General features: G+C 27.7%; 4 protein-coding genes across 4 annotated transcripts; 2 read left to right on the plus strand and 2 right to left on the minus strand.

Annotated features, from left to right (window-relative positions):
• Positions 1-1,464: 1,464 nt before the first annotated feature.
• Positions 1,465-4,149, plus strand: Phum_PHUM537300 (major royal jelly protein 4 precursor, putative; the record flags this gene model as incomplete). Its single annotated transcript, XM_002431551.1, has 6 exons — positions 1,465-1,597; positions 1,686-1,855; positions 2,991-3,391; positions 3,492-3,581; positions 3,661-3,780; positions 3,870-4,149. The coding sequence occupies 6 exons, from the start codon at positions 1,465-1,467 to the stop codon at positions 4,147-4,149; spliced, it is 1,194 nt and encodes a 397-aa protein (XP_002431596.1).
• A 222-nt stretch (positions 4,150-4,371) lies between these two features.
• On the minus strand, positions 4,372-6,810 carry Phum_PHUM537310 (ATP-dependent DNA helicase Q1, putative; the record flags this gene model as incomplete). The annotated part of the gene is made up of 7 exons (XM_002431552.1): positions 4,372-4,666; positions 4,736-4,945; positions 5,032-5,225; positions 5,313-5,455; positions 5,536-5,899; positions 5,972-6,217; positions 6,304-6,810. 7 exons carry the CDS (start codon positions 6,808-6,810, stop codon positions 4,372-4,374), a joined length of 1,959 nt encoding a protein of 652 aa, XP_002431597.1.
• A 697-nt stretch (positions 6,811-7,507) lies between these two features.
• On the plus strand, positions 7,508-8,801 carry Phum_PHUM537320 (uncharacterized protein; the record flags this gene model as incomplete). Its single annotated transcript, XM_002431553.1, has 6 exons — positions 7,508-7,712; positions 7,787-7,939; positions 8,020-8,204; positions 8,284-8,414; positions 8,494-8,632; positions 8,712-8,801. The coding sequence occupies 6 exons, from the start codon at positions 7,508-7,510 to the stop codon at positions 8,799-8,801; spliced, it is 903 nt and encodes a 300-aa protein (XP_002431598.1).
• A 511-nt stretch (positions 8,802-9,312) lies between these two features.
• On the minus strand, positions 9,313-14,920 carry Phum_PHUM537330 (zinc finger protein, putative; the record flags this gene model as incomplete). Its single annotated transcript, XM_002431554.1, has 11 exons — positions 9,313-9,545; positions 9,621-9,753; positions 9,848-10,080; positions 10,170-10,410; positions 10,493-10,798; positions 11,044-11,151; positions 11,226-11,362; positions 13,620-13,905; positions 13,992-14,270; positions 14,401-14,507; positions 14,626-14,920. 11 exons carry the CDS (start codon positions 14,918-14,920, stop codon positions 9,313-9,315), a joined length of 2,358 nt encoding a protein of 785 aa, XP_002431599.1.
• Positions 14,921-15,114: the final 194 nt, after the last annotated feature.

Below are 15,114 nucleotides of genomic sequence, written 5' to 3' on the forward strand. Positions count from 1 at the left end.
CGTTATATATTCCCTATTTTAAATTTTCTTCCATTTTCTTCCATTTTTTTTTTAAAACCGAAATTCGTTAACTCTAAAATTAATAATAATAATAATAATAATAATAATAATAATAATAATAATAATAATAATTTTTTTCACTAACGAAAATTATTTTAAACAAACATTTTCGAAATAATTTTTTTTTAAATTTTTTTTTTACACAATTAATTTTGAAATCCGATTTTGACATTCGATTTTAAATTTTTTCGTACGATACATTAACTATAACAAAAAAATTATTATTTTTTTTTTCGGTTCGAAAAAATAATAATAATGATAATAATCGATCGTAGTAGACGTTTCGTAATTTTTTTTTTTTTTTTTTTTAATTAATAAAACGCTCGTTAAAATATTTAGAGTAGAAAAAAAAAAAAAAAAAAAAAAAATTATGCGAATAAAATTTATATACGTATTATTTAAGTGTGTCGCACGTTAATTTCGACAAATATATATAAAATTCTTGCGGTTAATTATACCCAAGCTAATTATAAACCCCATTTGTATATATTTATTTTATAATAATAATAATAAATGAAAAAAAAATTTATTACGGAATGAGCGGAAACGAATTCAAAAAACAATAAACAATAAGTAATAAATAATAATAATAGTAATAATAAAAAAACGAGATTCAATGGAATCTTCTCCAGTTAAACAACTGGAACGAATTATGAATGACTACTATATAATAATAACCTACTACGAGAACTCAATGTTTATTATAAAATGATAATAATGATGACGACGTGCATAAACCTTAATAGAATTTTCTTTTAAAAAAAAAAAAAAAAATGTCATTTGTAAATTTTTTTTTTTAATTAAAATTTACAGGGTCATTTAAAAAAAAAAAAAAAAAAAATTATGAACGTAAATAATTTTCGTATTTAAAAATATTATTATTATTATTTAAAACCGCCATTTTGCGGTTTTTTTTTTGTAAATTTTTTACAAAAATGTCCGAGTGTATCTATCTATCACCTTCGCTCTTTACAATTTTTTATTAAAAATTTTTTAGATCGACGTAAAATAAAAATAAAATAAACGTTTTGTCATTTTGCTAATAATAATAATAATAATTTACATTGCAGGGATATTCCGGATCTCGATAAGGAAAAAAAAAAAAAGAAAAAAAGAAAAGAAAAATGACGCGTTGCCTTTTCTACAACAGTTTCATACAAATAATATTATTGATTTATTGCACGACAATAAAATGTCATTCGCATTTTTCGCCATTTTCAACCTTTTCCTCAAATTACAATTCGAAAAATTCAGGTAAATTATAAATTATCATCATCATCATCATCATCATCATCATAATTAAAAATAAATGTCGTATAATTTTCTTAAAAGTTGTAGACAAGTTTAGACAAAAATTAAATTTATCAACCGTTTTTTTTTTTTTTTTTTTTAGGTATCAAAGATATGAAGGTCATTCACGGATGGAAAACTGTTGATTTTGTTTTTCCAAGTACCGCAATCAGGCATTCCATGTTACGAAGTGGTCAATTCATACCGGGAAATTCATTAATATTAGATGCCGATTACTGGCAAGAAGGTTAGTAACGACAAACTCAAAAAATCCATTAACAAAAAAAAAAAAAAAAAAAATTCTAAAAACCTTTCTGCGCGTACAGGTTCAGAAGATGTCATTTTTGTAACGTTACCACGATTAAGAAATGGTATACCCGCAACTTTGGCAACCGTTTCTTCATTCATCGACTACGATGAATCTCCAAAACTATTACCCTTTCCCGACTGGACTTGGCACGACGAAGATAATTGCGAAGGACTCGTTTCCGTCTTTAGAATAAAGGTAGTATGATGACCCCCCAAATATATTTTTATCAATACCCCTCCCGCCCCCCCCCACAATGTCTCCTCAAAATTCGTAACCTTTCTTGTAAAAAAAAAAAAAAAAAATTTACGCGAATAACTTAAATAATTAGAGAAAGTCATATTAACGACTATTTCGGTAAATGTATAACACGTGTGCACGTGCGTACTCGCGTTTATTAAATTTCATTACAATACAAAGAAAACCGGAAATAGTTTTTTTTTTTTGTAATTTTAAATCCTCGTCGTCGTCGTCATCGTAAAATAATTAAAATAAAACAATTTTTCTCTCCCTCTCCCTCTCTCTTTTCCCCTCCCCCCTCTCTCTCTTTCTCCCTCTCCCTCTCTCCTATTTGATAATATCAATAATACATATCAAAACCAACATGATTTCCATTACGTAATAAAAAAAAAATAATAATAATAATTTTGGTTAAGGCAATTAAATTATCCATTGAATTCTTTGATTGATTATCGATTATTCAAGCCAATCAAAATAAAAATTATTATTATTATTATTATTATCACCATCACCGTCATTTACAGTGATTAAAAATTAATAATAATAATAATAATAGAATTTTTTTAATTGTTTATCGTTGCAAATTCGTTTCGTTTCGTTTTTTTTATCAAATAATAAAAAAAAAATACCTTGAACTGATATGTGGAAAATATTTAGAAAATTATTTAATATTATTATTATTATTATTTGCTATTGAACGATACGAAAAATAACGTGAATACTTTTAAAAAAAATTTTAAATCGTCAAAAATTTCCTTTTTTTTTAAATACGAACTATAAAATGACAGACGATATTAAAAATTACATTTTTGTGACATAACCGGTTTTGTAAATAAGGTAAAATTCATGGTGGAAAAAATAAAAATGGCCGACTCAAAATTTTACCTTTTTTTTTTTTTTTTTTTTTTTTTTTTTTTTTAATTAATTATCGCAAGTTTTGAAATTATTAATGAAGATCCGGTAAAAATGTAACTTTTTTTTTTATCGTCAAGATATTAAAATATGATATGAATCAATTCAAGGTATTTATAATGCCTTGAAATTATTCAAAAAAAAAAGAATTATGAAAAACCTTACCTTAAAAAATTTGCAGGTAGATGAATGTGGTCGTCTCTGGATCGTTGATTCCGGCGTCACAGATGCATTGAATACAGCAAAAAAAATATGTCCGCCAAAAATTATGGTTTTTGATTTACACACTAATACACTCGAGTTAAAATATGTTATCCCGGATAATTTATTAAGCAGTTTAAGCTTGTTAGTCACGATAGCAGTAGACAACAGAAGGTTTTGCGATGATGCGTTTGCGTACATCGCTGACGTAGGAGATTTTGGCGTCATCGTTTTCGATAGCAGACGACACAGATCGTGGAAGGTTAAAAGTAATTACTTTTATCCTTATCCGAATTACGGTTCGTTTAACATTGCCGGTACCGAATTTGATTTGATGGATGGAGTTATTGGTTTGGCACTCGGTCCACTAAATAAATATGGGTTTGTTTTAATACTTGACTAATTATCCCAATAACTATTATAAATAATTAAATAATAAAAAATATTTAAATTTTAGAGATAAAACGCTTTACTTTCATAGTTTGGCGAGTGTTGCCGAATCAAAAGTTTCAACGTCATTTTTAAGAAACGAATCAAATTTTCTTAGCGGTGATAAAAAAATTTCAAAAAGGTTTGATCCATGTTAATTTTTTATGTAAAAAAATTAATGATGACGATGATAAAACATTAATTTCTTAATTAATTCAAAGGTTTTACACGTCTGATAATGTGAGGCCATCTCAATCCGCTGCTCAAGATATGTCACAGAATAAAATTTTATTCTTTGGATTATTGTCCAAAAATTCCATAGCTTGCTGGAATTCTAGAATGTAAAATGACATTTTTTTTTTTTTTTTAATTTAACAGCCGTCAGAAAAAAATAAAAGATTTTTATTAAAATGATTACGTTTGATTTCAGGCCATATTTACCATTTAATATAATTACCCTGGCACAAAATAATGAAACTTTGCAATTTTCAAGCGGAATTAAAGTAATTAAGAAAAACGGTTTGGAAGAACTTTTGGTGACGACGTCGAGATTTCAAAAATATCTTTTAAATGAAATTGATAATAATGATGTCAATTATAGAATTTTAAGCGCTTCCGTTAATGATTTGGTTAAAAATACTCTTTGTGAATTCGGTTCGAGTTTTTTTCCAGAATCATATCAAACCATTGAAATCACTAATTGGAATTAAAAATAATTTAATTATTAAATTGTAAAATTTTAAGTTAAATGTGAATAATTTACAATCATTTATTAACAAATAAATGTTTAATAATAATTTATATGTATTGTTGTGTTGAATTTTTAAAAATCCCATTTAAAATCAATCATTTAAGTTTTTTTTTTTAATGACATTTATATATACGTACTTATAATTATTTAAAAGTACGAATAATTTAACGGTTTTAACGGTTCAATGTTTTGATTTTTTCTTTGAAATTTCTTTTACGCCATCTTCGGTTGATGATTTTTTCCTTTTTACGTTTTCGCAAATAATTTTTAAATCTTCTTCTTCTTTTTCTTTGTCTTTTCCATCAGATGTTTGTTTTTCCTTTTTAGATTTTACACTACTGAAAAAATTGTCGTCGGATTTTGTTTTTATTAAATTTTTATCAACTTTTGTTTTCGAATTAATTTTTATGTTAATTTGATGATCCGAATCGGTCACGTGAATCCACATGGGGCCCTTGTTGATGTAACTTATTGTGCTGATGGAAAAAAAATTTTTTAAAAATGTTTTCCACATTTGTTGTTAAATATTTTTCACAATAACAAACCTGTAAGCTGTGTAATGAAAATCTTCTTTCAAATATCTCATGCTTAACAAATACCCGATAATTTTTTCTGCTGTCGTCCTGTCGAAATTACATTTAACGTCAGCCACCCTTATTTTTGCATCTCCTTTTCCATACCAAGCTTCTATTAGCTTCAAAGCTGTAACTTTTATTTCATTTTCAAGAGCTCTTTCTATTATTTTATAAATGTCTCTACCAGAAAAAAAAAAAAAATATTTTTAAAATAGGCAAAGGATCCCAATGTTTCATTTTACAAAATTATACGTTGCAAATCATACCGGCATGCTGAAGTTATGTCTATTTCCTTAAAATTTGGCTCTTCTTTGCAGTGATCACACATTTTATTACAAAAATTTGAATTCCAAACTTCATCAAAATGTTCGGCTATTAGACTTCTACGACATGTATCATTATTAAGGCAAAAATTTAACATGCTATACAAGTTTTCCAATCCCTTTTGTTGGGTAAACACCTACACCAAAAAATTATTAATTTTAAACTTCATTTTATATTTTAAATAATAAAAATTAAGTATTTTTGTTTATGTGCAAAAATTTACCATTGTACTCAATTTGAAAACATCGGCTAATCTGAACATTACAATACAATGCGAATTTTTTCCATCTCTACCAGCTCTACCACTTTCTTGATAAAAGTTTTCCATCGATTTAGAAAGAGAGTGATGTATAACAAATCTAACATCTGTAGAAAATTTTTTTTTAGACAAATTAATGATGTTATAAATAATAATAAAAAAATTTATTGTCCATCTTTATTCTCACCAGGTTTATCAATACCCATTCCAAAAGCTACAGTCGCTACGATAACTTGATATTCATTACTCATCCATTTTGTGTGCATCTTACTTCGAACTTCAGCATCCAACATTGCATGATATACTCCGGCTTTAATCCCTCTTTTTCTAAGTTCTTTTGTAAGTTCTTCACATTCTTTTATAGCTGTCGTATAAATAATTCCACTTTTGTTTGAAAACTTATTTTTAAGCCAGTTTTCTAAAAGATCTAAATTTTCGCTTTGAGACGAAGGTTTCAATACTACCTCGTAATATAAGTTAGGCCTGTTAAAAGTAGCTTTTATAACTAGACATCCTTGAATGTTTAACATTTTTTGCACATCTGCAGTAACCTAAACATAAAATTTTTATTTTTTTTACCTTTGAAAAAATTAATTGATTTTATAGAATATTAAATAGCATACCTTACTTGTAGAAGTAGCCGTAAGACCTAATAACGGAACTCCTGGAAACATGTCCTTCAAAATTCCTAAGTAATTATAATCTGGACGAAAATCATGACCCCAGGTAGAACAACAATGAACCTCATCTATAGCTAATCTAGTAAACCTTCCTTGTTGATGACATTTTTGTAGCTGACTCATAAATCTTTTACTTTTTGCTAGTTTCTCAGGAGTGACATAAATTAATTTGTGTTTAGGACATGAATCCTTGCGAAAGTATATAAATTGTATTTTAATTTATCATACACACAAAATTCATATAAGAAAAAAAAAAACAAATCATTTTAGCATACTTGTAAAGCTGCTGTGACCAGCTTCACATCTTCTTTGGAACTGTTTGCAGATAACATAAGTGCAGGATAATTAATTTTTTTTAAAGCCATTACTTGATCTTCCATTAGAGAAACTAATGGCGATACAACTAAAGTTATCCCTTTATCGACCAAAGCAGGAAGTTGGTAACAAAGACTTTTTCCACCCCCAGTTGGCATTATTAATATAACATCTTCTTTTGATAGAGTAGCATTTATCACTTCTAATTGAAATGGTCTGAATTCCGATATTTTAAAATTTTCTTTTAACAGGTTATCTACTTTTTGAGACCATGGAAAAGTTTTCAATGACCAATTTTTACTTGCTAGTTTTTCACTTTTTTTTTTAAGAATCAATTCTTTTATTTTTGCCTTTCTATCGACTAAAAGTTCCTTTTGAGTTTTTAATTTAGATATTTTAGCATCAAGTTGTTTGATTTCATCATCTATAGCTTTTATTTCATCTTCTTCAGTGACCATGTCGACCATTTTGTCAAAATTTTGTTAAGTAAATTTTAAGTTTTACTTACAATTTATCATAAGACACCGAAAATGAATATCATACTTAATAATTAATGTAAACTAATTATTAGAACAGGTACTTAAATTTTGAACAAAGTGAAATTCAAGTTTTTTTGATATAAAGTACATCAAGCCAAACACTTATTTTACAAGTTGAAAAAAAAGATAGATTTGAAATTAAATAAGTACAAAAATACTAAATTTTTACAAAACTTATAAATATTACTAAAAGCACAATAAATTCATAACTTGAAAATGATGCATCATTAATTAATTACAGAGCAAGATACATAAATTTCTTTAAAATTTATTCATTAATGTCTTATGCCATTTTATGCAGTCTTTAAAACTTGTTTAAAGTTTGCAAGTGTTGCCACTTGTAAAATGGATGAAGAAAAATTTAATAATAATAGTAATTCTAATTAAATTTCATAAATGTAATTTCAAACTCTCAATAAATAAATAAATAAATTATTAAATACCTGCCACTTAATTAATATTAAAATTAAATTTTGAAGCACCATGTTGTAATAATTCTGCTTTAAAAAACCGCCAAAATTCTAAATCAATTATCGTTATATATACGTCACATCCGGTTAGTTAAAGTTGGTTCTTCTTAACTTTTTAATTTTAAATTTACATCACTGACTGTAAAACATAGTAAATGGCAGACGATTGTGTTCAAATTGTAAGAATGGGAGATTCAAGTGATGATAGTGAAGAAAAATATGAAATTTATAAAGCAGGATCTGACATGGTTTGTGTTATTGGAGTTGATAATAAGCAATCAATGGGTAAAAATGCTGGGTTCAAACCAAGATATAAACAGTCATACAGAGAAGCCTGGGAGTCTATGAAAGACTTCAAAGGTGATTAAAACTTCACCAGGTACATAGAATTTTTTTAAAATTATATAAAATTTAATTTAATTGTTTTTATCTAGGTTGGTTAACAAGTGTACCTGGCAACAGTACCAAAGCTTATTGTAAACTTTGTAAAAAAGAGTTGCACTGTCATAGATTAAGTTTACTAAAGCATAAAGTTACATTCAAACATCATAAAAAAGAAGAAGAACAAAAATTAGTTAAATCATCTGGTTAGAACAAAAAAAATTATGATTTTTAAAGAGAAAATAAATATTTCTTTACAATAAATTTTTTCATGATTTCTTTTTAGAAGATGGCAGTAAAGAAAGTATTAACAACACATTGGATTCGAAAAATGAAGTTTCCGAGAGTAGTAGTAGTAATGAATCGACAATTTATAAAAATGATTCTGAAAACTGCGATGCAGAAATTAATGATAATTTTTCAAATACATTAAATGTAAAAGAAAACAATTCATCTGATTTAGAAAAAAAGGTAGACAAAGAATCAATTCCTTTTTTTTTTTTTTTCCTAAGTCGGTTCGGAATTTTAGTAAATTTTTTAAATATTTCAGACGAGTATTCAATGTGACAGTGGATTACTATCGACTCATGTATTAGATATTTGTAAAGGAATACCTGCAGCTTTAATTCATGTCGTTTTATATAAACTAATCGAAGGAAGATGGACCCTAATAAATGAAGGGTACTCATTAGTTTATTATATTTTAGTTGTAAATTCTGTTATCGTTATCATAATACCTTTTATTTATTAATTCTTTCAGCTTGACTGGTTTGGATGGTCGTTATCATTATAACATAACAAACGAAAATGATACCTCTATAGGAAGATACAAACTTCATATTGATATCGATGAATATTTTGAAAAACAAAGTCAAGAAACAATATTTCCATTTATAGAGGTAAAACCTATATAAAAAAATCATTGAATATATTAATGATCACAATCATCAAGTTTGTTTATTTGAATTTTACTTACAGGTAGCATTCGATGTTAAAGATGCCTCTTCTCATTATCACATTCCCCTTTTGTTAACTCCATTCGGTTATAGTACATATAAAGGTAGTTGAACATTTTAAATTTCTTTTTTTTTTTTTATAATATTTTAATTTTATTTCATTATTTTACTTAACACAAATTTTTTTTATATCCATATGTGTGTGTGTGTGTGTGTGTGTGTGTGTGTGTGAATTTTAATAACAATTTTCCATAGAAAAAATTCAGAGCTATTAAAAATTAATTTTTTTTTAATCGTTACTACAGTAGTAGTTACATAGATATGTAGATATGAGTAGACTGACACTGAATTTCTTTCATTAATCTTGTTATTGTATCTTCTGTCAATTTTACATAGGAATACATTTTTTTTTTTATTATATACATCATCATCATCATCATCATCATAAATTATTGTTGATTTTTCTCTTTTTTTGTCAATTATGTGTTTACAATTTTACTGTTGCATTTAATAAAGGCTTTTTTTTTTTTAAATAAATTATATACGATTTATGTACTAAGTTACTTCCTAAACATTTATTACAAGTCACACACTGATAATTAACAATAGTTAATTAATGAGATCTAATTTGTTATCGCTTCCACGAGTTTTATCCTTTCTTTCGATGAAACGTCAGTTTCTTGCCTTTCGGATTCTAAATCTTCGTCATCGTCAAATCCAAAACAATTTTGCATATCGATTTTCGTGTCTTTTCTCTCAATTTTTATATTATTTCTTTTCTGTTTTATTGACTGATCTACGTCTTCCTCTTCTTCTTCTTCTTCTTCTTCTTCTTCCTCCTCTTCCACGGCACCGTCTGAAACAATTCATTTACGTAATCGATCCTTATACCTGTAACTTTCACCTGGTTAAAAACAATCATTCAACTTACAAGGATTTCCGGTTATCGTTTCTGAATTAATTAAGTCTTGTTCTGTCACAGCTACTGCGTTGGGAGGTAATGCATCGTTTGCAACAACTGCAACAGCTTGTTTGGGTCCCTCTTCGTCTTGCAATTGAATTACCTTAAATAATAATAATAATAATATTAATAATAATAACCGTTTGAACTTTAGTTTTACAAAACTCGTGACCTTTTATCGTATCGAATGAACTCACTTCTAAAACGACATATTGTTGTCCACCGTGTATCATAACTTCTCCATCTGGAACGGCTTCTTCATCTTCTTCGTCTCCCGTTAATACCTCGACCTGTTGCCCATCGATGAATTGTATTTTTTTCTGTCTTCCTAATTTTAACGCTAAAGCTTTTTCGTGAGTTGCCGACTCGGGATCGTGAACCGCGAGGTGTCGTATTAAATTTCCCTTATGTCTAAATGCTCGGCCGCATTCTGAAATCAAAAAAAAAAAAAAAACCCTTTCACTAAATCGTACCTCAAAATTACACACGTACCATTTACTCGTGGATTATGATGCGTACCTGGGCATTCGTGTGTTTTCTCCTTAGGCGTCGGCGGAACATATTCTGGCGTGTGGTATAAATTTTGATGTCGTTTCAACAATTGTTTTTGTCTAAAAGCTTGGTCGCATAAATCGCATTGAAAAGGTTTTTGGTCTGTGTGAATTAACATGTGCGATTCCAAATGTCTCGCCGATATCGAAGCATAGGGACACAAGTCACATCTGTAACATTTTTCACCCTCGTGTGTTTTGTTATGAACCTAAAAAAAAAAAAAAAAAAAAAACACATTACATCATATATCGCTTATCGTACAATTAAATCCATCCGTCCCGCGTGCGTACCTTGTACGTGTACCTATCGGGCAACATTTTCCCACATCTTTTGCATTTTAATAATTTATCCGATATGTGCAATTTTTGCACGTGAATTCGTAAATCAGTCTTCCTACCGCACGTCGTCGGACATAATTCACATTTGAAAACCGGCTTATCCGCCTCGGAATGAATGAGCCTGTGAGCTTTTAAACTATTCGACTGTGTGAATCTAGAATGACATATTTCACATTCGTACGGTTTTTCCCCCGTGTGAATCCTAAGGTGACGTTTTAATTTAAATGTATCCGGACTGGCATATGTACAATGTTGACACTATAAATAAATAAATAATTTTTTTTTATTAGAAAAATAAATTAATTAGTTGACAAATTAATTAATTAAATTTACGTAGTTTTAATATATCTATCTATTCATCTATCTAATTAAGCGTATAATTAATTTTAAATAGCCTAAACGAAAAACCTTTAAAAACACGTTTTTTTAGAGATGACCTCCTCCTCCTCCTTCCTTTTTGACCTCCTCTGCATCAATTTTCTCGTTATATAATTACGCCTTACCTGATACGGCCTTTCTCCCGTGTGACATCTAAAGTGATTTCTTAATTTACTGAGTTCTACACTAGCATAATCGCAAAGTGAGCATTTATGAGGCTTTTCGTGTGTATGCTTATATCTAACGTGACGGACAAGTTCACCTGAAAGCATTACAATAATTCTATTTTTTTTTTCTTATCACTCACCTGATAAGGACGTTCACCAGTGTGGCATCGTATGTGACGCTTGAGTTTGCTTAATTCCACGCTCGCGTAGTCGCACTCAGGACAGCGATGCGGTTTTTCATGTGTGTGCTTGTACCGTACGTGTCTAACAAGTTCACCTAAGGGGACAAGTAACTGAGATTTGAACCTATTCTCAGGCACCTGTGTTTACACGTGTGTGCTAATGCATCAACTTGCTTTTTCTTTTTTTTTTTTTTTTTTTTTTTTTTTTTATATGTATATTTTTCCCTCCCCCTCAAAATTTTCAAAAAAATAATAATAATAATAATAATAATGCATAGAACATAATAATAAGAACCTTGAATAAATTATTGCTGTTTTTTTTTTTTTTTTTTTTTTTATTTAGAGTAAATACAATCCACATAGAGTTAAATTTCTGATGAAAATTTTTCCCTACATGTATATTTACATGTTGGCACCGGTTTTTTTTGTTTATGTGAAAAAATGTCCTCCTTCTGCTTTTGCAACAGCTTTTGTTTTTCTTCCAGGACAAGACTCAAACATCTCATCAATTGAAAAGCTTCTAGATTTTCTTCTAACTCGATTTTTGACAGTTTCTTTTAAATTAAACGATGGACCGTTTCCAATAAATAAAAACAAGAATCAGCTGTTTTTGTTTCGTTTTCTTTTGAGAGTAATTTGACAGATAACTAGACCATGCATGCATGACCTCTTCCATTTTCTTAATGAATCCACTTTTTTCTCTCTTTTATTATTGAAGAAATGACTCGGATGTAATAAAATTCCCTTTGGTGCTTTTTCTTCTGTACCATTTTAAGAGTTGAATCATTTGTTTATATTTTTTTCACATTGTTTGTTTCTGCCATCTTTCTATAATTATTTATCTTTATATAATTTAATCCATTCCCAATTTTATAAATATTACTTAAAACAAATTAAACGTTCATTTCCCTTGATACAGAGCATTTTACATTGTTTGACTCCATTTTTTTTTTTTTTTTTTTTTTTAGTAAAACAATGCAGTGCTAGGTACTAGATAAGCGTACCTTACTTTAACACTCATGTTGAACACAAATACAATTTTTTATCACACTTCATAATTTTTTACATTGAATACAATTACAGCAATTTTAAAAAAAAAATAATCAAATATTATCCAAGGTTCTCATAATTAATAAACACAAACATTTTTTTACACACGATGAAAAAGAAAAAAAAAATAAAAGTCAATGCATTATTATTATTATTATTATTATTACGATCCATGTTTAATCGACTATCATTTCATTATAATGATGATGATAATAATAATTTTACGGTTAAAATCGTTCCGAAAACTCTTTTTCTTTTTTTTTTATTTCGATTTTTTTGATTTATTAAAATATGCATTGTATGATTTGACGCGGGTCTACTACTTCAATCTCGATATTAATAATAATAATAATAATAATAAATAAAATAATAATAATATTAAAAATTTTGCATGCTCATACTCATTATTAAACAAAAAAAAAAAATTAAATAAAAAAAAAAAAAAATAAGCTTGTAAAAAATATATGTAAAGCACAAATAAATTTTTTTTTTTTTTAACCAAAAAAAAAATAAATAAATAAATTAAATAAATATTAAACATACTTTGATAATGCCAAGTAATTTAAAAAATAAATAATAATAATAATAATAATAATAAATTAATAATTACGATCATAATAAATTTACAAAATGACAACGAAATGTGAAAAGTTTTAAAAAAAAAAAAAAAAAAAAAAAAACACAAAATAAAAAAAAAAAAAATCTGCATTAACACAGTAATAAATTAATAATATATATATATATATATATATATATATATATATACATATGTGATTACATATATATATATTTATATAAAGTAGTCGGTACAAACAACACACATGCCAAAAAAAGAAAACAAGCGTCAAATCGATTAAATGCTAATAAATCATGTTTCTTAAATTAACTAATATATATTAATAATAATAATAATAAAACAACCCTTTTTTTTAATCCGGATTTATTTTGGCGCGAAAAACCAACAATTAGGTTGACCAATATATTTTTAAATTATTTCCTTTGAAACAAAAAAAAAAATAAAAAACTTTATAGTCTATCGTAAAATAAATTGGTCAACCTACAAATTTTTTTTTAATCCGGATTAAAATTGAAATTAATAATTAAAATTTGTAAATTTGAATTTAAGTCTTTAAGTCTATTTGAAAAAAAAATAAAAATATATATATATAGGAGGTAATAAAATATAAATAAATAAATTCAAAAAGTAATATTCCATCGAATTGTCTTGAAAAGCAGGGAGAGAGGGGGAATCGATTATTATTACTGATAATATTTAATATATGTTAACGTTAATTAACAAACCTGAAGTTGTGAAAGCGCTATCACAAAATTTGCAATGGTGAGGCTTCGTTCCAGTGTGAGTATTTACATGATTTTGTAGTGATGCCAAAGTCTTAAAACCTCTCTCACATACGCTACACTTGTGTGGCCTTTCTTCCGAATGACTTTTCATATGCCTCGATAGTAAATATCTTTTTGGACTTGTGTAATTGCAATAATTACACATGTGTGTCGTCGATATCGTTTGAGATTTCTTCGTTGGAACTACTTTGCCTATTTTGGATTTATCATCTTCATTTTCCGATTCCTTACAAAAAATTTTTTTTATTAAACGTTATTGTAGTGCTTTTTGCATTTTAAAAATTTACACGAAAAATATAAAATGAAATTTACTAATGGATCCATTTCATTATTTTCTTCACCATCGTCAAAATCATAAACGGTGAGATCTTGATCTTGTTCATTTTCCCCACTGCCCACAACAAATGGTTTTGTTTGTTTTTCCATTGTTTCAGTTTTTTCATTTCCAGCCGAGGGTTGAACTATTAAAACATAGCTTAATTCCCCCGTCGAAGTATCCTGAGGCATTAATGTTACTGTACCATAAGATCCTTCAGTGGTATTAAGTACCATTTGATTGGAACCTTCACTATTTATAGCTACTGCCGCAGCCTGAAAGTTCATACTTAATGGTGAGTAGATACAATTATTTTCATAACTTTTATTTAATTGTACTCAAAATATTAATAAAATAATATTATCGATTTGGATTTATAATTTTTTTCTTTTGAAAATAACATACATTTCCAGAATGCTGCCCACTATTACTAGGTTGTACTATTCCACTAGTCTGTTGTACTGCTACAAAACTTTGGCCATCATTATTCTGAACTGCATTTTCTGTTTCTCCTGTAAATTAACTTATAGTTATTTATTACATCTTTAAGATATTATTTGTTTTTCATACAAATTTTAATGCACCCATATAATTACTTAATAATGTAATTAATAAGAAAAAAGGTTTTACCTGATTGCACAACTGCAACCACAGGCTGTGTGTAGTAATACTGTCCAGATTCATCAACATAATATGTGTTTCCATCTCTAGGTAAACCATCTTGGCCTTCTGAAATTTGAAGAGGATCTCCTCCTTCGATTTCTTTATTAAATGTTTCAAGGTAATTTTGAATTTCTGTTATCGTTTCGCCACCTCCTCCCCCTGGCTGTTCGACTTTAACAAACGTAATTGTTTGATTTGGATCCAAATGTATTGCCTGGCCATCTCCAGCAGTGGCTAAACTTACTGCTATATTTTCAGACATTAAAGGGCAAATGTTCACCCTAAAAAAAAAAAATTAGTTTAACTTGTACAACGATGCAAAAGAAAAATTTTGCTCATAATTGAGTCTTCCAAGAGTCCCATGTAGCGCGCAACCATTTTATAGAAGAAATAAAATGACCGTTATAGTAAACACCGTGAACTGCAGGACCTAAGTGTTTTGATTTATGTACTCTT

The sequence above is a fragment of the Pediculus humanus genome, genomic scaffold (genome assembly GCF_000006295.1).
Source record: "Pediculus humanus corporis 1103172108290 genomic scaffold, whole genome shotgun sequence".
Lineage (NCBI taxonomy): Eukaryota > Metazoa > Arthropoda > Insecta > Psocodea > Pediculidae > Pediculus > Pediculus humanus.